A 22900-nucleotide genomic window follows, 5' to 3' on the forward strand; every position below is an offset into this window, starting at 1 on the left:
CGCCTGACACGTGGAGGACACACGTCAGTTTCCCGCGAGGAAGTGTGGTGAGAAAGAACCTCTGCCGGGGTGAAGGGGGAGAGGATCCCTCTTCTTCCTGGCAGAGGTTCTTCTTTCTCTAGGGGTCTTACCTGGTCCGCTCGGCTCCCTCTTGCCACTCCTGGCTCCCTTTGCTCCCCTAAACGCACTCGGCAGCCAGAGGGAGTCCAGAGCGCTGGCGGTGACGGCGAGAGGAACAAGGAACAAGGAGCCTGTCAGTGCTGCCATCTGGCCACTGCCGGCACAATCGGCTCCCTTTCGCCGCCCAAACCTTGCGGGAAACGAACGCGCGTCCTCCCCGTGTCAGGCGTCTCATCTGTTTTCGGCTCTGAGGCGCAAGGCAGATTACGCAGCGTGAGATTAGAGCAGTCAGTAGCAGCAACTGTCCATAAACGATGCCGTGGCAGCAGGTAGTAGGCAAGGCAACATGGTGGTGAAGTCTGTGGTCCTAAACTCATTAGTGAAGCGTCAGAGACCCCCTCCCTACAATACAAAAGCTTTTTTTTTTAATAATTGGGGTTTGCATCGTTTGCAGAACGCTAAGAGCGTGGGGGCCCTCCTGGCCTCCTCAGGCTTATTGGACTTAACACTGAGCCTTTGAGGGGACGTCTTTCGGGACTGGAGACTCAGCCTGAACCACAGCCTGACTATTATGTACTCAAGGCAAGGGCAAGTGTAGCACGGACTCCCCACAAAAAGGGGGCCCCAGTTAAAAGGGTCTGCCCTTAGAGGCTCACAGATCCCATGGGATTCCAGAATGCTGTGGTGAGGTTCAGGATTCCGGACACAGGCTCTGTTGAGGCGGTGGTGGGAGCCTGCGGCATGAAGCCCCTTGGAGTTATCGAGACAGTCCCCTCATTGGCCTCTCCCACCCTCGCCCGGTCCCCTGGTTCACCACTATCAGGGGCTCGGTGGAACGTGCAGTCACGCCTCTGGCTACCTGTCAATTACCAGGCTCAGTTCAAGGTTTTGACTGTCACATGCGAAGCCCTTCGTGGCCTTGGCCCTGTATATCTATGGGCCCACCTCCCCCTTAGAGCTTCGCCGCAGCAGCTTCAGCCATCTGAATCAACTGCCTCTCATGCACATGCACCCTCTGTTGTGGTTTGGATTGCCAGGTCCCCCATGGCAACTGGCAGGAGTGGCGAGGACTTCCCACGTCATGGAGGGGCTCAGCTGGCAAGCAGGAAGAAAAAATGGTGTTAAGGGGGGGGAATTGGGGAGCGTTATCAGCATCCGGACACATTGACATCACTTCCCATGGGCGCAGAAGTCACTAGGAATTCTGGGAAGGCCCTCATATCTGGGGAAAACTTTATGGTTTAACCATAGAGTTTTCCCCAAATGCTAGAGCATCTCCAGCCTCCCTGTTGGCATGGGGATGTCACTTCCAGGCGCGCAGGGAGCGACGTCAGCGTGTCAGGACTCTGATAGCACTTCCCCATACCACCATTGTCTCACCGCCTGCCAGCTGAGCAGCAGGGGGGAGTCCCAGAGCATTCCCCGCCCCCGAGCCAGGGAATGGTAAACCTCGTTGTGGCCCCCGCTTTGTGGAATGGCCCGCCTGAGGAGGTCGGGAAGGGTCCCAGTCTCCTGGCATTCTGCAAACTATAAAAAAACGGAATCATTTGGGGGGGCTTTCCTACACCGGCAATATGGCTGCGCTGCAGCAGAACTGTTCTGAAAGATGCTTTGATGAAGGGGAAAGGACTCCAGACTATACTTCTGTGTGTAGTACATCCTACGGGCTGCTCTGTGTATTGTTCTGCTGTGCAGTTTCTGCATTGTTTAACTTTTCATGTTCATTCTTACGTTTTGTCTCTGCTTGGTTTCGGAATTCTGCAGCCCCGTTACAATGCTTATCGAATATCCCATCATGTGGATTGTACGGGCTTAGTCTGTGTAATCCACCTTGCGTCTCAGCGAGAAAGAGGCACTATAAATAACGTAAAGAAAAACCCATAATTTCCCCCGTTGTTTTGGCAGGTGGACAACTCCTCCTTGACAGGCGAGTCAGAGCCCCAGACCCGCTCCCCAGAGTTCACCCACGAGAATCCCCTGGAGACCCGCAACATCTGCTTCTTCTCCACCAATTGTGTTGAAGGTGAACAAGCAAGGGGAGTGGGCTCCCTGGTGCCCGCCGGGGGTGGGCTGGCGCTGCTTGGCGTTGACCGCTGGCTCAGGGCTTCCTCTCACATCTGTTGTCCTGGAGGTTCAGCTACACCCTTTATTGGGCAAGGCACAGTTACATGAAGAGGGTCCCGCTGGGAGGGTTTGGTGGGGGCTGGCCCCTCTCAGGCATATTTCTGCCAGTCTTTGTGACTCTCTCCTTCCAGCTGTGCTAGTCTGTCTGTAGCAGTAGAGAAGGGTAAGAGTCCAGGAGTACCTCTAAGACTAACAACATTTGTGGTAGGGGATGAGTTTTCATGAGCCCCAGCCCACCACATCTGGTATCTGTAGAAGTGAGCTGTGGCTCACGAAAGCTCCTACCCTACCACAAATGTTGTTAGTCTTAGAGGTGCTTCCAGCCCTGATTTAGGGAAGGGGCAGAGCCTGAACAGCCCCAAGGTTGCAGGCTGGGGACCTGCAGTGGAACAGAGCCCCTGAGCCCCTGACCACCCCTGCCTGGAAGGGTACATGAGCACCCCCTGCACCCATGCCCAGGCGGGACAGAAGCTGCCCCCTCCTCTCCCAGAGTGGTCAGGCTGGCATCACGCCCCAGCAGGAGTTTGGCTTCGGGGCAGCAGGCTTCCCGTGGCTTTGAAGTGCTGGGTTCCCTGGAGACACAACAAAGCCCCAGCCTGCGTGAAACGGCAACTCCAACCCCTCACCCCTCTCCCCTCCCCCTCTCCTCAGGCACGGCTCGGGGCATTGTCATCTCGACTGGGGACCGTACGGTGATGGGGCGCATCGCCTCGCTGGCTTCTGGCCTGGAGGTGGGCCAGACGCCCATCGCCATGGAGATCGAGCACTTCATCCGCATCATCACCGGCGTGGCCGTTTTCCTGGGCATGTCCTTCTTCATCCTCTCCCTCATTCTGGGCTACACGTGGCTGGAGGCCGTCATCTTCCTCATCGGTATCATTGTGGCCAATGTCCCGGAAGGGCTCCTGGCGACCGTCACGGTAATGGGTTTATAGTGAGGGGTGGGGCGGGGGGGAGGCTGAGCAGAGTTGCGGCTCACAGGACACAAGCTGGGTCATTGTGAGCGGGACGGTCCCGGCCCCAACCCCCAGATGTCTCTCTCTGTCCCAGCTCTGGCTGCGGGGAAGCTTTGCGGTCACTTCTGGCCTGCGCTTCCACTGTCCTTGGGATGCGTCACAGAGGGGCAGCCCTGCGGCTCACTGCCTTGCATCCCAAAGGGGGAGGAGTGTCGCAGTGCGTTAAAAACAGCCGCGTTGTGACGTTGGCGTAAGGGTCCCTGCCTGAGCGGCCCCTTGGTCAGATGCAGGCAGAGGGTCTTACACAGGGTGACACAGGAAGGAAGAGTGCCGGCCCCAACAGCCAGGTCCGTAGGCCCTGCTTCCCTCCCTGCTCCTCAGGGCCCTTGAAGGGCTGTACAGGAAATAAGCGTACGAAGCTGCCTTCTGCGGAGCCAGACCATGCTCGGTCTGTCTAAGCCAATATTGTCTGCTCTGACTGGCAGCTGCTCTCCGGGTCTCAAGTGGAGGAGGCCTTTCACAACAACCACTGCCCTTTCTTTGAGTCTCTCTACACAAGACGCCTTGGTGCATGTTTGTCAAGGGGAGGGAGATGCAATGTTAGCCAGGAAGCATAGTTTTAAAAGACAGAGTTGGCGGAGAGTGCTCCTCAGAGGGTTTGTTAACCTTCGCCTCTGTGAATTTCATGTCTCCAGTCTAAAACTGGGATTGCAACTAGAAGGCAGTGAGAAATGGAAATGGGCTGGAGCTGCCTTCCAGAACCGGGCTTGGACCTGGAGAGGTTATAATGGGCTGAAGTTTCCCTTCTGGCATTTCACAGCCCCCTCACACAGCTCCAGTGTATAGCAAAGCCTTTGCCCTGCCCTCGGCTCTGTCTTTTTAAACTCCCCTTCCCGGCTAACATTGCATCTCCCGACACGTGTTCTTCGCATGTCAGATGTCTCGTGTGGGGATACTCTTTATCTTGGAGGTGCTGCTGGAAGTTGAACCAGGTGTTACCGGAGTTGGTCTCCGTGCGAGTTGGGAGAATTAGCAGTAAGGGGTAACAAGCAGGATACTCCACCAATTTTTACGAAGTCCTCTCCCCAAGGAAACTGACAAGAAAGGTGTTCTTCAAAATCAAAGAGTATTTTTTATTTAAAGGAGAAAACTCACACACACAGGAGGCAAATAAATGGTTAGCACAAGCATACAGAGTCCTAGGAAATTAGCTAGAGGTTGGAATAGAGTGAGGGATTTGGAAGATAGTTACCATCAGAGGAGTAGTCCATGGAGGAAGAGGGCGTCAAATGTCCTGCGTCTTCGGCCAGAGAGTAAGGCTCAGAGAGAGCTCTGAGGGAGCTGTGCTAAGATTCAGAGTAGGCGCCCCACATGCTGCTTGATTTGATTGGGGCAGAGCTAGGGTTCTTACAGAGCTGAATGTGCCCTGAGGCTGTTGGGACAACAGACTTCAGCAGTTGGAACAAAGACCTTAATGGTTGTCTCCTGGAATGGACAAAAGATTTGAGTATCTTGATTGGCGCTGCTGGGGCATGACAAAGGAATTAGATTGGTTGCTCTTGGTGACTTACAGAGAAATGGCCATTAATTAAATATTCCCGGAGCTTAGGTAATGAATTTAGGGTTTTGAGTAAATGTTCCCAGGAAGAGCTACAAACTTATCAGAGCTGATTGATGGCCCTCGATTGCAGGATCAGATTTAATCAATGGTAAGAGGGGAGCTTGGGATGTTCAGGGTGGCGACTCACGGCGCCTCTATTGTCAAAATAGCACATTCCGCAGCGTGGGGAGGCTGGAGCCAATCATGTCCAGTCACTTGGCAGATACTCCCATTCCATTCATGATTCATTCTCCCGGGCGGGATCCAGCAACACTTTGCTCAGGCAACTGAATTTCTGATACGAATTGAGGCACATTAGATTCAAGGGGCTTATGATTTTTATATCATAAGCAGCTCTTAAAATGGCAACAGCCAGGCTGACGGCTCACACGGGGACCTTCATTTATTCATTTATTTACATACTTCATTTGTGCCCTTCCTTTCTCTACAGGGGGTGTCCAAAGCAGTTCACATTGTTCTCCTCTTCTCTATCCTCACAGCAACCATGCTGTGAGGTGGGGTGGGCTAGGCCGAGAGTGTGGGGCATATCCAAAAACACCCAGCCAGCTTCCATGGCAAGGTGGGGGATTGAACCTGGGCCTCCCAGGTTCTAATCCAGCACTCTAACCTCTAACCTCTCCAGCATGCTTGCTGCTCTGTAGGCAAAGCCAGAGCCCCGCCCCTTAATGTGAAGGAGAGGCAGGAATGGAAGAGCAAACTTGCTCAGGGGTTGGGCGAATCGCCCATAGATAAAAGAAAAAGGATCAGACGCCATCTCTGAAACTTGTTACAGATTTGCCATTTAAACCAGGGGAGTTTTATTCAGGGCTCCAGAAAGGATCCCGTCCTTCCTGAGGACTGGGAAGAGATGGTGGTGCTTGCATGTCTGTTAGGTGCCGTGAGAAGGGCTGGCGCTCCAAATGGGAGAGGAGGAGGAGGAGGGGGAGGGGGAGGGGGAAGAAGAGGCCTCCCTGTGCAGGAGATGTGTTTTATCAGCTGGGACACCTTTGCCTTTGCTCACCTTAAGGAATGGACGGCAACTCAGAGACTCAAGTCGGGACCAGGGACTCCATTGCTGGCTGGAGACCGGGTCTTGTTCTTGAAGATCTGGAGTGACAGAAGGTCAGGCACTGTCATTAGCAGGGACATGCCTGTACCCAGGGATTAATTGCCCCCTTTGGAGGGGGGGTCCTCATAAATACATTTATTTAGAAACTAAATATGGGGAGATTCTTCAAATGCATCCAAGAGATTTGGCTTCTCATATCTCTTTCCCATCCTTTATCAGAGTGCTAATCAGCACTCTGCTGGTTCGAGTCCCACTCCTGCCTGAGCTCAGCAGGTGGCCTTGGGTCAGCCCCCCAACTCAGCCCAGCTTCTCAGCTGTACTGCGGAGATAATAACAACAATGACTTTGTTCACTGCTTGGAGTGGGGCACTCATTTGTCTAGAAGAGTGGTATATGAGCACACTGTTGTTGTTGTTGTTGTTGTTATTGTTATAAAATACAGTCTAAAAACAGAATACAAATTAAAACAGCCAAACGAATCGGTACAAAAAAGGGGAGGTCAGCTGAGCTCGCTAAGCTATCCCCAGCAACACACAGGCCCTGAGCCCGGGGTCTGAGAAGCAGCGGCGGCGGCGGCAGCAGGGGGCAGTTCCAGCCCAGGGGAACACCCAGAGGTTCTCTTCTGCCTTTGTTTGATGCCGGCGGTTCTTTGCATGGAGGGCTGCGGGGGACCGCTCGCCCAAGAGGAGGGCCGGAAGGAGATCTGGAGTCAAACCCTACCTCTGACCTGAAGCTCACCCTGGATGGCCTCCCGCCACTCCCTCGGCACCCCGGGGTGCCCCCCTCAGCCCCTGGCAGAAGGGCAGGAGGAACGCGTCCACCCCAGCGTGATAGCCAGCCCCTCGGCTTGCCCTCTTTCCCCTCCCCTCTCCCTCAGGTGTGCCTGACCCTGACCGCCAAGCGCATGGCTCGCAAGAACTGCCTGGTGAAGAACCTAGAGGCCGTGGAGACGCTGGGCTCCACGTCCACCATCTGCTCCGACAAGACGGGGACCCTCACCCAGAACCGCATGACGGTGGCCCACATGTGGTTCGACAACCAGATTCACGAAGCGGACACCACCGAGGACCAATCTGGTGAGGGCGGGCTGGGACCCACTCTGCCCTCTCCCGCAGCATGCCACCCTGGGACAGAAAGAGTCGGGCAGCCCTCTCGCTTCTGCCTCGCCCAAGGAGTCCAAGGCAGGCTGTCCCATCACGGGCACCTGAGCGAGAGCACCCCTCTCAGCATCTACGGGGCACTTCCATGTTGCAGCAGAGCCAGTCGGCAGGCCCCGATTTACTGGAGACGAGAGTCAAAGATGCGGCTTCCGAGGGGGCGGGAGGCCTAGCCGGTAGCAGCATTTAGGGGCACTCTGGAGAGCTGATTTCTGCAGTCTGTACAGCAGCCCTGCAGGCAGGCCGGCACTGCCATACCCATGGCAATGGGGGAGGGCAGGGATCCTGTTGCCAACCTCCAGGTGGGGCCTGCAGTTCTCCTGGAATCACCACTGATCTCCGGAGATTCGTTCCCCTGGAGGAAATGGTAGATTTGGACTCTGTGGCATTATACCCCACTGAGGCTCTCCCCTCAGATCTCCAAGAACTTCCCACCCTGCAGCTGGCAACCCCAATGAGGGGGGAGCACAAGCAGAGCTGGCGGTTGGGCCTTCCGGAAAAGAGCTGCTCTGGGGAGCCAGCCAAGGGGGCCGGGCCCCCCCCCCCTGCTCAGCCCACCTGCCCCACCATCCACCAGTGCCATAAGAGGGGAGCCGTGGCTTGCCAGAGCCACCCTTGGAACAGCTCACTTTCTTCGCCACCGCCCCAATTCTCTTTCTAGGGGCAACTTTTGACAAGCGCTCCCCCACCTGGACGGCCCTCGCCCGCATTGCAGGCCTGTGCAACCGAGCTGTCTTCAAAGCGGGCCAGGAGAACGTCCCCATCTCTAAGGTAGGCTGGATGGGCTTGTAGGGAGCCCAAAGAGGGCATGGCTGTACTGCAGCCTCCTTGCCCCCTCCCCCCCCGGCTATCCCATCAGCTGTTTCCTCAAAGAGGAGAGCTGCCCTCCTTCTTCCCAAGGAGGGGTCCGGAGCTGCAGGAGGGAGAGAGGAGCCCCAGAGGCTACCTGGGACTGGGAGCACCATCCCTGCATTCAGGGCACCACGCCCTGTCCCTTTCGTCTCTGGGTGGAGCTTTGGGGAAATGTGGGCGCATGCTTCTAGCAGAAGCAGCCCGTGGAGAGGGCTGCAAGCATCCTGCGCCTGCAGGCCATGCCAGAGGGCACGGCCTCACCCTGGCCTCCTGCAGAACATTGCCCTGGCAAGCAGGCCCCTTCCCTGCCCTGGGGGCATGTGCCGCTCCAGACCTGACCCTGCCAGTCCCTCTGCTGACCTCCCGTATTCATGGTCTCTCTCTCTCGTCGCAGAGGGACACTGCGGGCGATGCCTCCGAATCTGCACTCCTGAAATGCATCCAGTTGTCTTGTGGGTCTGTCAAGAAGATGCGTGAAAGGAACCACAAAGTGACAGAGATACCCTTCAACTCCACCAACAAGTACCAGGTGGGGGCTGAGGCTGAGGGCTTTTGCTTGTTGTGAAGCTCCCCCCCCCCCACCGCCGCCCAGACTTCCCAGGTTTTAGCAGGCAGTGCATGCACAGACTTCCCAGCATTACTTTGCATCTGTGAGGGCTAGAAACTTGATCTGTAAGGGGAAAGGGAAGTCCAGATTTTCTTGGGAAGGTGAATTCCATGGTCTCACAGAATTATGGCACATCTGCAATGCTGCAAGTTTCAACACTAACAGGATTTTTATGCAAAGAATCTGTGAGGAGAGGTGCCAAAGACAGATCAAAAAGCTGGTCAAGGGCACTGCCAATTAAGGTGGCACTTTGCAAGTCAAAGAAAAGCCAAGGAGGTCAAGAAAAGTGCAGAGGGGCTGTGGGGAGGGCAAGGGAGGGAGTCCCAAAGGAAAATCAGTCTTGGCTTCTGGCACAGCCCGCCAGCCCAGGGGTTGAGCCTTTTGCATCACAGACCGCCCCCCCCCCAGTGGAGCTTCAATAGGTCCCAAAACAAAATGCACCTTCCGGGAAATCTCAACACAAGCCGGACATACCATGCTGGTTTGGAAAGGTCACCCCCTTAAAAGAGAACCCCCTTTCCCCCTGGATTGTTTCTTTTTTAGAAAGGTTTTGGGAGTACAAATCTCCTTTACAGACATTAGGCTTTATTTATACATAATTTTAAGTAGTTAGATTTTAATGTTTCATTTGATCTTCTTGTGACCCGTTTTGGACAGGAAGTATTCTGGGAAAGTGGGGTACAAATATTTTTAATAATAATAGTGGTCCCTGCCTGTTGCTTGCTAGAAACAGAGAAACATAGAGCTGAAAGGGACCCCATAGGGCATCTAGTCCAGCCCCCTGCACAATGCAGGAAATTCACAGCTATCCCCCCCCTACCTCCCCCAGTGACCCCTGCTCTATGCCTAGGCGAGGGCAAATCGTAATAAACTGTCAGTTTGTTTTCTTCTGGATAGATATTAGAATTTGCAAGCTGTGTGGGGACTCAATAGTGGGATGAAAGAAAGTAAATTAATAAATTCCCCATCATTTCTGAGAATGCCCGGAAACAAAACGGGGTTCGCGTCTCCTGTCTCCGATCCCAGGCTCGGCCACGAGCCGCGCGCGGCCCCCGCTGCTGGCTCAACTCCCTGCGTGCAAGGGCTGTGAGCAGCCACTAGAGGGGGCCAGTGACCAGTCGACAGCCCCGGCCGCTGTGGGGCTAGTCCAGCATCTCCCACCGCTGCAGCGCGCCGTTTCCTCTCCTGGGCGGAACGCTGGAAAATAAAATCTGTGCAATTGACAGTTTCCCACAGAAAGGAGCTGTGCAAATGCACAAGTGATACGAGAAGCTACCTTCTCCTGGAGGCAGAGACTTTTACCTGGAGCTACTGACAGGGATTGAAGGGGGGGGGGGGCGCTTCTGCATGCCAAGCAGGCCGCTCTAGTTCCACTGAGCCCCAAAGCCTCCCTCCGGAGCGCCTTCTCTGTGCCCAGGGAGGACCAGCTGCTCTGCCCATGAAGTCATCGAGTGTCCCTGTGGCGTCCTCCCACATCCCAGGAACAGTTCTGCCCTGAAGAGACAGGGTTCCCCTTTTCCTTTATTTTAATGTGGTAACAAAGGGCCAGATAAATGCATTAACGCTCATGCATCCATTTTTTAAAAATTTTAAAACAAAACCAGCAGAGCCGCCCAGTGCCTAGAAGGAGTTTCCGGGAGAGCTGGGGCGGAGCTGGCCTCCGCTTTTGCAGTCAGAGGCTGAGAAGCAGCAGGGCGGCCCTGCTGGCACCCCCCCCCCTCCCACCACTCCACTCAGGCGTCTCTCCTGTGCCGCAGCTGTCCATCCACGAAACAGAAGACAGGCCCAAGGGCCACATCCTGGTGATGAAGGGAGCTCCGGAGAGGATCCTCGACCGCTGTACCACCATCTTGGTGCAAGGGCAGGAGGTGCCCCTCGACGAGGAGATGCGTGATGCCTTCCAGAACGCCTACCTCGAGCTGGGGGGGCTGGGAGAGAGAGTGCTGGGTGAGGAGGCCCGTGGGCAAGGGGCACGGGGTTGGCATGGCCACCGGAGCCAGGAAGGGGCAGAAGAGGCGGAAGGCAGAGGCTGAGAGTGGATCCTCAGCCAATGAGCAAGAGGCCAATGAGCAAGAGGCCTGGCCCTCGGGGTCGACTGGTTGGCTGCTACATGGAACCAGATCCCAGACTAGAAGGACAGCCGCTGGTCTGGCCTGGCAGGGCTTTTCTCGGGTTCTTCTGTTCCCACACCAAGTTAGGCCCTGCTGAGGGGTCAGGCCCTTCTTCAGAGAAAGCGCTTGGCCCAGGCCAGCTTTGCCCCCAGATAACGTACACTTGGGGCTTCAGAAAGCCCCACACAGTAGAGCAGCAGGAGCTTGCCCTGCGTGGGGCTCCTTGATTCAAGCTGTTTTATGAAGAGAAGAACATAAGAAGAGCCCCGCGGGATCGGACCAGAGGCCCATCTAGTCCAGTCCAAACAGTGGCCAACCAGCTGCCTGCAGGAAGACTTCAAGCGGGGGGGGGGGCACAGCAGCATCTTCCCTCCGTGGCCCCCAGCGACCAATGTAAAGAGGCCTCTGGTACCGGAGGGACTAGACAGCCCCCATGACCAGTAGCCGTTGATAGCTGCATCCTCTATGAATTTCTCCGCTCCCCTTGTAAGGCCTTCCAAGTTGGTGGCCATCATCGCCTCCACAGGTTAACTAAGTACTGCGTGAAGAAGGCTTCCTTTTGAAACCCAAGTGGTTTTGTCAGTGCCAGCCAGTTTACAATACGACAGTCGGACCAAGTTGCTCAACTAGAAAGGGAAATCCAGCGTGCTGTGGGAACGGCTCTCAAGTGCCCAGACAAGCGCATAACCGCAGGAGGCAGGGCGAAGTCCTGTGGGGATGGGGGGGTTGGTGAGAGCCGCCGTGGGCCTCATCTGTGTGGGAGGAGGTGGCCTTGTGGGGGGGGGGCTGCTGGGCCCAGTGCCTGCCCACCCTGACGCTTCCCTTCACAGAGCCTTGCGCTCCCTCGCCCCCAGGATTCTGCCAGGTCTACCTCCCCGAAGACCAGTTTCCGCGGGGATTTAAGTTCGACGTGGATGAAATCAACTTCCCGCTGTCCAACCTCTGCTTCGTGGGACTCATGTCCATGATTGACCCGCCTCGGGCCGCTGTGCCGGACGCCGTGGGGAAATGCCGCAGTGCCGGCATCAAGGTACCACTCAGGAGGAGGAGGGAGGCGGCGGCAGCTGCGCTGGTCCAAATCAAAATCCCAACACAAGAACAAAACCCACGCAATGCCTGTAGTGGGGAGCAGCCCCAATGACACCAAACAGCGTGTAAGCTTCTCAGTTCCTCAGAACTCTCCACCAGGCTGGTGAGGAGGGTGTGTGGCCCTTCCTCCTCTCTGGGACAACTGCAGAGGCAAGACCTCCCCCAGAAGGCCGCTCTCGCCCTAGAGGGATCCCCACGTGCCCCCATTTCCCAGTGCTTTACCCTTCAAGCCTTTGTCATGTTAAGCGGATGCTGGTGTCTGCCATTATCCGGCCGTGCCCTTAATCTCCTTTTGCCAGCTGTCGAGAGGGGATCGGGAGGCTTCCCTTCCACCCTTTTGGAGCCTGTGGGGCAGAGGGTGGGTCGGTGCCCAGTCTGGATGTGTGCCTTGGAGTGTGGGGCCACGGAGGGCTGGCGACTCCTTTGTCTTAAGCAGCACGCACGACCAGACGCTACACAGGCAGCAAGTCCACGTGACGTAGCCAGCAGCGTGACTCAGGCCTGCAGACTCGAGAGCCACTGTTGGTCCGAGTCAAGCAAGGACAGACCTGTGCGTGGCATATGGGAAGGTCGGGGCTCAGCCCCCCCCTTTGCCCTCCTTGTAATGCGGAAAAGGCAGCAGGGGAGGGGCGTTGGTAAGGGCAGGCGGAAGGCGCTTAACACCTCCCATGCCCAGAGATTCGGCCCCTCCTTGGCCAGAAGGGCTTGGGATGGGGGGGGCGGCTCTGGAAACACGCGAGAGGCGTGCCCGTGTGCCCTTCACCTTATCCAGATGAGCTGCTGCCAGTGGCTGCCGCTGCTTGTGCCGTGGTGCTGTCCAAGCGTGCACTGGTTCCGGTAGCAGTGGGGGGGGCGGCTGGTTGTCCCACTCCAATGCGCTCTTGCTTTAAGAAACACACCGTAGGTATCAGGATCCATCAGGCCAGGCTACGCCTGCAGGGACTCCTGGAACTGGCCCAGCCTCAGGGAGCGAATCCTCGAATCCCAGGGTGGGAAGGGGCCTCACAGACCACCTAGCCCAACCCCCTGCCCAGTGCAGGAACAGCCTAAAGCAGCCCTGGCCAGGATTCGTCCAGCTGCCCCTTGAAGACAGCCAGTGAGGGGGGACCCACCACATCCCCAGGCAGCCGATCCCACGGCTGAATTACTCTTGATATGAAGAATTTTTTTCTGATGTCCTACCTTCCCTCCTGTAGTTTAACCCCATTGTTTTGAGTCCTATCCTCTGTTGCCAACGGGAACAGCTCCCTCCCCTCTGCTAAGTGACAGCCTTGGAGAGCAATCACGTCTCCCCTCTTCTCCAAACTGAACGTTTCCGGGTCCCTCGGTCTCCCCTCGTAGGGCTCGGTCTCCAGGCCCCCCTGATCCTCCTGGTCGCTCTCCTCTGCACCTGCTCCAATTGGTCCACATCCTTTTTGAAGTGGGGCCTCCGGAACTGCACGCAAAAAACTCCCGGCGGGGTCTGGCCAAGGCGGTGGACAGTGGGACAAGGACACCCAACCGGCTCCCTGTCCCACCGCCTCAGCCGGCATCACCCTGACTGCTGCCCTCTGCCCCTTTTCTGCAGGTGATCATGGTGACAGGCGACCACCCAATTACGGCCAAGGCGATTGCCAAGGGGGTGGGCATCATCTCCGAGGGGAACGAGACCGTGGAGGACATTGCGGCCCGCCTCAACATCCCCGTCAGCCAGGTCAACCCCAGGTAGGCCACCCCTTAAGCCGCTCCGGCCGTTCTTCTTCGCCGCTGCACGGGCCTCACGGCCAGCCCTGCCTTTGCCGTCCTTCCAGGGAAGCCAAGGCGTGCGTGGTCCACGGCTCTGACCTCAAGGACATGACCGCCGAGCACCTGGACGAGATCCTCAAGAACCACACGGAGATTGTCTTTGCCCGCACTTCTCCCCAGCAGAAACTCATCATTGTGGAGGGCTGCCAGCGGCAGGTGAGGAGCCGCTTTGCTCCTGGGGCCCTGGGCACGGAGGCAGGGTCCTTGTTCTGCCTGAGCTGACAGCCCCCAATTTCCTGGGGGGAACAGGCCAAGATGGAGGGGGGTTCCCTGGGCAGCCTAACCCACTGGAGGGGGGAGGGAGCGCTGTCTAATGTCCCCAAGCAACCGCCAGCCGCAACCAGCCCTGCAGGATGCTTCGAGGTGGCTGAGGGCAAACACACCTGGCTGACTGGCTGAGTCACCGGAAGGCAAGCGGATTGGCGTGGATGTGTCATGCACACAGTTCCCCCTGAGGCGCAAAAGGGACAAACAGATACGTTTGTAATGGAACGAGTTAAGTTGCATTCTGTTAGACACCGCCTGCCCCCCCCCCCGCCCCCTGAACTGCGGAAGGCAAGACAAGAGCAGCAGGACAAGGGTGTGAGCGGCATTTCTCTGCTCTAGCTGGGGCTCAAACAGGCTTTGCAGGTTTTTGAAGTGCTCGAGAAAGTTACAAAGAGAGGGGGAAATGCTGTGTAAATGGGCCCACGTTCCAGTAAATTACTGTTAAACCATCAGTCCATAGGATGTGTTATGAAATTACAACATTTTTTTCTTTAGACCCATATATTCATCATTCTACACAGAATGATATGAAGGTATTATGAAGCATTAATGTTATATAGACATATAGAAGAGGCTGTATTATCCCAGTCTCTTGTGTCAGACTATGGAACCCCTGTCAGCTAGAGATCGATCGTCTCCCCCTTCTGAGAGAAGCGAAAGTTTCTTTCAGAAGGGGGAGACGATCGATCTCTAGCTGACAGGGGTTCCATAGTCTGACACAAGAGACTGGATGGAATAATACAGCCTCTTCTATATGTCTATATAACATTAATGCTTCATAATACCTTCATATATACCAATTAGTTACCATTTCATAGATCCTTCAGCGTGTTAGACCATAGAACCTCTAGGCACTAAACATTTGCTTAACAATACTCATTGTGTCTTACAAAGGTTGTAAACACCAATTATCTCAGTCCCTAGAACTGAAAGCACTGAAAAGTAACAGTTGCGGTTGCAAATCCCAGTTGTGACGAGCCCCCAGCTTCCAACACAGCCTTTCTCTGACCTTCTTGTTTGACCTGGGATAGCAGCAGGTCTCCGGAAGCAAAAGAGAGCCCCACTGCAAACTGTGTTGCTCTTGTAGACTCACAGTTCTTGTGGGTTATTTGAAAAATGTATCTGCTGTCTCTCCAGGGACCTGCTTGGGTGGATTCATAAAATAAAACAATAAAAATAACAACATGGAAATTGTTGGTAATGAGCCGTAACAAACAGTCCATTTAAAACAAAACATAGAAAGATAGAGCCACTCAGTTTAAAAACTCAGTCTGAAGAAGAGAGCTCTGACTCTCGAAAGCTTACACTCGTTGGTCTCTAAGGCGCACTGAACTCAAATCCTCAGTTTTAAAAAAGTTGTTCTCGCCGCTCTCATTTGCTTTCCTTCTGAGAACCCCAAGTCCTGAGGACCCCACGCTTAGGGGCTGCTGCTTCCATGCTGAGGTTGTCTTTGGAAGCTCCAGGGGTGGCGCCCTTCCTTTGGCTGGGAGCTCCATGGATGTCGGTTCCAAGGGTCCTCAGGCTTGCTTTGCACATTGGCACCTCGCACTGTGTCACAGAGGGATGAATCATGGAATCATAGGGTTGGGACCTCCAGGGTCATCTAGTCCAACCCCCTGCACAATACAGGAAATTCACACCTCCCCCAAAGGGGCAGGCCCAGGGTCAGCAGCGCCCTTGGGAAACCAGTCAGGATAACACATTAAACAGAAACATTTGGGCCTGGCTCCTAGAAGAGAGTAGTGTAGGTGCCAGGTGAGCCTCCAGGGGAGGGGCCAGTGCCAAAAAAGCCCTGTCTCTGGTTGCCACCCACCTTGCTTCTGCAGGTGGGGGAGGGGGAGGGCACAGAGAGCAGGGCTGGGGAGGTGAGTCGTGGCGGGAGGGCTGGGCCGTTTGGGAGGAGATGTTCCTCCGGAGGATTGCTGCAGCGGAAAACATCCCCGTTCCCAAGGGCAGCACGCAGCCTCCCTGATCCTGGCTGGCGATGGCAGAGCCTCTCTGAGCAACTGTTTCCTGCCCCGCGGCACTCGACTTCCCACCCCCACCCCCACCCCGGTGTCAGGGCAGCTCAGCAGGAGCCCCTCCCACAGTCCCGGCGTTTCCCCTGCCACACAGGGGGCCATTGTGGCTGTGACTGGAGATGGTGTGAACGACTCCCCTGCCCTGAAGAAGGCAGACATCGGCATCGCCATGGGCATCGCCGGCTCCGACGTCTCCAAGCAGGCGGCAGACATGATCCTTCTGGATGACAACTTTGCCTCCATTGTGACGGGCGTGGAGGAAGGTGAGCGCCCCCAAGGGAGGGGCCACAGGAAAGGGCCCTGCCGCCCGCTTGCCCCCCCCAGGCCTGCTCACCTCTCCTGTGTCTGGCAGGCCGCCTGATCTTCGACAACCTGAAGAAGTCCATCGCCTACACCCTGACCAGCAACATTCCCGAGATCACCCCCTTCCTCCTCTTCATCATCATCAATATTCCGCTGCCGCTGGGCACGGTCACCATCCTGTGCATCGACCTGGGCACAGACATGGTGAGTGCGGAGAGAGGCCGAGATCCTCTTCCCGGGTCTTTTCCGTAACGGTCTTCCGTGTGGATAGGAGCTGCCCCCAGAAGTGCCTCCCGGGGCACGATGTAGAGAAGCCCCTTGCTGTGGCGGTGACCCAGGCAATGCCTGCCTCTCTCTGGGAGGTGGCACCCCCACGCAGGCGCTTCCAGCCCCCTTCCTCAGCAGTCCGTCCTCGATTGCTGTTTAGGTCCCGGCCATTTCCCTGGCCTACGAGGCCGCAGAGAGTGACATCATGAAGCGGCAGCCACGGAACTCCAAGACGGACAAGCTGGTGAATGAGCGCCTTATCAGCATGGCGTACGGGCAGATTGGTAAGACCTGCAGGGGCGCCCTCACTTCATGTATCAGACACACAACGCACAACGCCGAGAAGCAGGTTCCAAAAAGATGGGCGACTGCTTAGCGCTCGGTCTACCTGTCTGTCCCTGGGGGCTGCAGCTGCCTGGAAAGAAAAAAACCCGTCCTCCTGTAGAACGACCAGCTGGTCTCCCCTGGGTGAGAAACGGGTCAGCGGAGGGCTGGGCCTGCAGGTAGCAGATGCCAGGGGCTTGAGAAGCCGGGGAGGAGGGCCTGGCAGCGCTGGCGCTTGATCCGCTGAGGTGCGCCTCTGGATGGGGAGTGGCCGGATCTCCTGGGGGCTGCTGAGGGTGCGCCTTTCCACGTCCGTGGGCCGCCTTCTCCTGGCCCCCAGCGCCCTCGAGCAAGGGAGGCAGGCTGCAAGCTGCAGGGAGGCGGAGAGGCGGGCTAGAGCTCCCTCGGGCCATCGGACTGGGAGGAAAGCTCCTTTGCGGCCCCGAAGCTGCGGCTGAGGAGGAGAACAGAGCCCACCTCCAAACCCACCCTGGTGTGTGGGGACTGCGCAGAAGTGACTGCCCGGCTTCCTGCTCCCGGCCGCATCCTTCCCAGGCCTTGCGGACAGCAGCCTGGGGGCAGGTTCTGCCCTGGCTGGGGAAGGCGCAGGAGCCTGACCTCTGCCCACCTTTCCCCAGGCATGATCCAGGCCTTGGGCGGCTTCTTCACTTACTTTGTGATCCTGGCTGAAAATGGCTTCCTTCCTGCCACGCTGCTGGGGATTCGCCTGGACTGGGACGACCGTTCCAAGAACGACTTGGAAGACAGCTACGGCCAGGAGTGGGTGAGTGGGGCGCTGTCAGCCGTAGAGCCTCCATGTACATAAGCAGTATACCTTGGAATACCACGTGCTGGGGACAAGCGACAGCGGGGGGGGGGGGGTGCGTTCCTGCCCCGCTTGTGAGCTGCTCGTGAGCTGACCAGGGTGCGCGCGTTCACAGTGCCTTCCCTCCTCCCACTGGTAGACTTACGAGCAGCGCAAGGTGGTGGAGTTCACCTGCCACACGGCCTTCTTTGCCAGCATCGTGGTGGTGCAGTGGGCAGACCTCATCATCTGCAAGACCAGGCGGAACTCGGTCTTCCAGCAGGGCATGAAGTGAGTCGGGGCTCTCTGCAGAGGCAGGCGGGCTGGGCTGGGCTGGGCTGGGCTGGGCTGGGCTGGGCTGGGCTGGGCTGGGCAGGGCTGGGCTGTGCAGGGCTGGGCTGGGCTGGGCTGGGCTGGGCAGGGCTGGGCTGGGCAGGGCTGGGCAGGGCTGGGCTGGGCTGGGCTGGGCTGGGCAGGGCTGGGCTGTGCAGGGCTGGGCTGGGCTGGGCTGGGCTGGGCAGGGCTGGGCTGGGCAGGGCTGGGCAGGGCTGGGCTGGGCTGGGCTGGGCGGGCAGAGAGTCGGGTGGATCTGCCTCCGCCTGTGCTGCCCTGGGCCCCACTCCTTGCCTTGCAGGCCATCCCTGCGGCCCTTGGGGGGGGGGTCTTTCTGGTTCTCACATCCCTGCAGTCTTCCTCTGCCCCGTGTGCCTGGGGCTGAAGGGAAGAGCGAGGAGGCCTCCCCCCCACCCCTCCTCCCGGTCTCTGCTGTGCTGCAGCCGGTCTTTTGGGAAGCCTTCTCGTGGCGGGGGCGGGGGTGGGGGACGGGGCTCAGAGGGGCTTGTCGATGTGCCGCCACGTGGCCCAGAGGACGGAGGGGGCCTTGCGAGGCGGAAAGCCCTTCCCGGCTGTCCCGGCTGTCCCGGCAGGCCAGAGTCCCAGGCTGGAGGGGTCCCTCCCGGCCGGTCCTTGCCAGCTGCTTCTCCTTTTCCTGCCCAGGAACAAAATCCTGATCTTCGGCCTGCTGGAGGAGACTGCCCTGGCCGCCTTCCTGTCGTACTGCCCAGGCATGGGTGTGGCTCTGCGCATGTATCCGCTCAAGTAAGTGGCGTGGCCCTCAGAGCCGATCAGGTTGCCAACCTCCAGGTGGAGAGCTCCCAGAATCACCGCTGACCTCCAGACTACCGCGATGGCTTATCCTGGAGAAATCAGCTGCTCGGGAGAGTGCCCAGTGGGCCCTTCTGTCCTGCTGAGCTCCCCCCCGCCCCGCCCTGCCCCACTCCGCTCCCCCCAGGCTCCAGCCCCAAATCTCCAGGAGTTTTCCCACCCCAGAGTTTGCCACCTCAGCGGCCAGGGAGTCGGGCTGGTCAGGGCATCCGCAGAGAGTCGCACCGTGGCTCGTGCTCCCCGGGCCTCCGCTCCCTTGCCGGTGCTTGCCCTCGGAGCCCATTCTTGGCGGTGCCCCCGTGGCACACTCTTCTCCCAGTGCCCTGTCCCCTACTGACAGCTGAGCCAGGCCCTCCGCACCAGCTCACAGCCCACTGCCCAGCAGAGCCCCGGCTGCTGCCCCCCCCAGGAGGCTGCCTCCCCCCCCCCGCTGACTCTCTGCCCATCCTCGCCAGGGTCACGTGGTGGTTCTGCGCCTTCCCGTACAGCCTGCTGATCTTCATCTACGATGAGGTGCGGAAGCTCCTCCTCCGTCGCTATCCTGGTGGTGAGTCTCCCGCCCTCCCCGTTTGGGTTCTGGGCACTGTTTGGTTGGGTGCTGCAGCTTTCTCCGCCCTCTTTGCTCAAGCTGCTTCGTTACGGGGCTGTTGAGCCAGGCTTTCTGCCGTGGGTTTCCCTTTCATTTTGCTGTCTGCCTCGTGGGTCTGTGGATCACAAAGGATACATACACCTCATTGAATAAATATACACATACAATGAGAACAAGCCCAGCCAGCCAGACTCTCGTGCACGTCCCTCTCCGGGCCGTGCAGCCGGGCCTTGCCTCCACCCACCTTCCCCTAGGCAGCACCTCTCCAGGCTTTGCTGAGCACCTGCGATCCTCTCGCTGGAGAGCTCAGGCTTGGACCTGAAAGCTTCCACGTGCTAAGCAGGGCCTTCTCCACTAAGCAGAAGGCAAGAGACGGTGTCTCAAGTTCTAGATCCTCCTCCCCAACAAAGATCCTCCTGCCGAGCCCTGCTCTCTGTGCCCCTGCCTGCAGAGGAGAAGCGGGTGGCAACCACAGGCAGGGCCACTTCAGTGGTGGCACCTCACCTGTGGAACCTCCTACGCTTCGGGGCTCATTGGGCACCTCTCCTTGAGATGATAGGCCAAAGCATTTCTTTTGACCCTGGCTTTTAAATAGGGGATCTTTTAAAACGGTTGCTCTAATTTGCTTTTGTATCTATTTATTTAACCAAGCAAACAGATTAAATCCAAGCCGATAACAGAAAGAAATCACACCAAGTCCATGAAAATAATGCCCAGAAAAGCCAGGCGGGGCGTGGGGGGGGGGCTGGGAAGGGCCACCGTCATGTCCTAGCCGACCTCTCGTGACCCCTGCTGGGTTTCCAAGGCAGGAGGCTAACAGAGGTGGTCTCCCCTTCCCGGCCCCTGCGTAGCAACCCGGGTCTTCTTTCGAGGTCTCCCATCCCATTGCTAGCCAAGGCCCACCCTGCCTAGCTTCCGAGGTCTGGTTGGAAAGAAGAAGGGAAAATTCCCTGCAGGAAGCAACAACACTCAATGTGCAAAATCTCTCTTATAATAATAAATATTTGATTTACAAAGTGCACGTGCCTCTTACTTCTTCAAACAGTGTTACAAATCCATTCATAACTACAATTCCTAAACATACAATAATCCAAAGACGGCGCAGTATACAAATGGACTTAGGTTTGGTAGAAACTCAGTCCAGCTCCAGTCCTTCAAATACTTCCTTTGGTTAGTTTGTTCATTCTTCTCATGCTGTTATTTCAATCCCAGGTTCTTCCAGGTAGGTGATACCGTTCTCAATGTAAAGGGGAAAGAAGGACCGCCACGCTCAATCTGGGGCCGGCTACGAACACAGATTTCGTGCCACCTTCTTCAGGAGCGTGTCACACTCCCCCTCCGAGGAACCATCACCACTTGCAAGAGAGCGCAGGTCTAGCCATTGTCCAGGACGGGAGAGATATGAAGTGGTGATGGTTCCTCGGAGGGGGAGTGTGACACGCTCCTGAAGAAGGTGGCACGAAATCTGTGTTCGTAGCTGGCCCCAGATTGAGCGTGGCGGTCCTTCTTTCCCCTTTACATTGAGAACGGTATCACCTACCTGGAAGAACCTGGGATTGAAATAACAGCATGAGAAGAATGAACAAACTAACCAAAGGAAGTATTTGAAGGACTAGAGCTGGACTGAGTTTCTACAAAACCTAAGTCCATTTGTATACTGTGCCGTCTTTGGATTATTGTATGTTTAGGAATTGTAGTTATGAATGGATTTGTAACACTGTTTGAAGAAGCAAGAGGCACGTGCACTTCGTAAATCAAATATTTATTATTATAAGAGAGATTTTGCACATTGAGTGTTGTTGCTTCCTGCAGGGAATTTTCCCTTCTTCTTTCCAACCGGTATTGTTGCAGGAACAGCCATTTTTGGGTAGCTTCCGAGGTCTGGCACGGGCAGGCTAGCCTGGGCTGCTGAGGTCAGGGCAGTGCAAAGAATAAAAGCGTACAAAATCTAAAATGATGTTGGTGAAGCGCTCCTAGGAGCAGACCGTAAAGCAGCTTGAAGGGTGGAGCCCTAACCCTTAGCTACAAGCCTGGTAAAAAGAAAGGATTTCCCAGAAGGGAAAGGAAAGGCTCTTCTCTCGTGCTGGAGCTGGGCTTCTTAAGTTCTCTTCGCCATATTCATGTATTCTGATAGTATCATATTTCATTTGCAAGCTGCCTTGCACAGGTTCTCTGTCCTTGTCGGGGTGCTTGAGGCTGTTCCTGGCTTGGGCAGGGGGTTGGACTAGACAGTCTGTAAGACCCCTTCCCACTCCAGGACTCTGTACATCTCAGGGGCCATAGTCATTTTCGGAATAAATACATGACCCACCCAGCAACTGCTTCTGGGGCCGCGTGAGATACTCCGGGGCAGCTTTGTGGCCACAGCAAAGCCTTCTTTCCCATAAAAAGGGCCAGCTGGAACATGCTTGTTTGGTAGCGATCCCCACAGAAACCAGGGAGCTCTGTTTAGCTAGGAAATGCATTTGTAACAAGGGCGCCAAATTGTGGGTTCGTTGGTGTTCTTTCAGAATCCAAAAACGTTGCACAGTAAAGGCACGCTGATCTGTACTGTAGCCCAGGCCAGACGGGAGAGCTTTGTGCCCCTCCAGCCGGGGCCATCTGCTTCTGGAGAAGCCATGCCAGCCAGGCAGAGGGCAGGGCCTGTGCTCTCTGAATTGCACATCTGTGCCCAGGGGCAAGGAAGGGCACCTCTGGGAGAACAGGGCATCTGCATGAAGGCGGAGCCCAAAGGTCCCCTGGGGATGAGTTCACGCCTGCCTGCCTGCTAGCAAGCAAGCCTCCCGTGGCCCCCACCCACCCACCCAAAGCCAGGGGTCTGTCCTGCCCCCACAGCCCTGCCCTTCTTTTCCACACAAGCCTTAACCGACTTCCTCTCTTCCTTTTTTTGCAGGCTGGGTGGAGAAAGAGACCTACTACTGAGACAGCAGCCCAGCAGAACCCCTTTGTCGCTTCCTGGGCATCCCATAGAGCCTTTAGTTGTAGCATGGGGTGGGGAGGAGTGCCTGGGGGGGTGGGGGGCGCACTTGCACACCTGACTCACGTAGGTCTCACCTGTAACCTTCCACCCAGGCACTAACCCCATGGGGGGGAGGGGAAAGGGGCAGGTGAGGAAGCCCCCTGGGGGAGGGGGGACCTCCTTGCTGGCCCACAGCCACCCGGCCAGGCCTTGGGGACAAGAGGAGAGGGGCCAGGGAGGGAGGGGCCCTTCTCCTGGGGCTGAGAAGAGAGCAGGCCTCACAGGGGAAGTTCTTGAGGGGGGTTGGGAAAGCCCCTGGCAGAGAGGGGCAGAGAAGGGAGCTGAGCCCCTCTTCCCCCTGTAGTGCGTGTGCCCAAGGAGGGGCTGAGCTTCCTGGCCTGCCCCCATTGCAAGAAGCAGCCCTGTGGGTGAGTGGGGGGATGCAATAAACGCCGTGTAACCTGCCCCCACTGCCTCTCTCTCACTTTATAACAAGGCCTTCGGAGGTGGGGGGGGGCTCACATGGACTCTCCATGACTGAATCGTGGTGGAATGCTGGGCGGTGGGGTGGGGGGGCTCTTGGGAGTTGTTCCTTGCGGGGGGCCTTCCTAGAGAGGGGCTCTTAGACAATCCACAGCCCCGGTGAAGCTCACGGGAAAAGGGGCCCTTCACCTGGCCCTGCCAGATGGCTCCTCCGGGCACCCAGCCATGGCCCTCAGAGAGAGCTCTGC

General features: G+C 57.0%; 1 protein-coding gene across 1 annotated transcript in view; it reads left to right on the forward strand.

Moving 5' to 3' along the window:
• Positions 1-22634, forward strand: part of LOC129343107 (sodium/potassium-transporting ATPase subunit alpha-2) — a 42641-nt gene extending 20007 nt beyond the window's left edge. Inside the window, exons 7-23 of the mRNA XM_054999126.1 lie at positions 2026-2143; positions 2896-3164; positions 6747-6945; positions 7688-7797; positions 8273-8407; positions 10243-10432; positions 11451-11626; positions 13253-13389; positions 13476-13626; positions 15853-16021; positions 16111-16265; positions 16489-16612; positions 17291-17436; positions 17618-17748; positions 18454-18555; positions 19077-19168; positions 22104-22634. Of these exons, the coding sequence (XP_054855101.1) occupies positions 2026-2143; positions 2896-3164; positions 6747-6945; positions 7688-7797; positions 8273-8407; positions 10243-10432; positions 11451-11626; positions 13253-13389; positions 13476-13626; positions 15853-16021; positions 16111-16265; positions 16489-16612; positions 17291-17436; positions 17618-17748; positions 18454-18555; positions 19077-19168; positions 22104-22132 (2433 nt within the window). The 3' untranslated portion in view covers positions 22133-22634. The remainder of the gene's footprint in view (positions 1-2025; positions 2144-2895; positions 3165-6746; positions 6946-7687; positions 7798-8272; positions 8408-10242; positions 10433-11450; positions 11627-13252; positions 13390-13475; positions 13627-15852; positions 16022-16110; positions 16266-16488; positions 16613-17290; positions 17437-17617; positions 17749-18453; positions 18556-19076; positions 19169-22103) is intronic.
• The last annotated feature ends 266 nt before the right edge of the window (positions 22635-22900 follow it).

This window comes from Eublepharis macularius, chromosome 1 (assembly GCF_028583425.1).
Source record: "Eublepharis macularius isolate TG4126 chromosome 1, MPM_Emac_v1.0, whole genome shotgun sequence".
In the NCBI taxonomy this organism is placed as follows: Eukaryota; Metazoa; Chordata; class Lepidosauria; order Squamata; family Eublepharidae; genus Eublepharis; species Eublepharis macularius.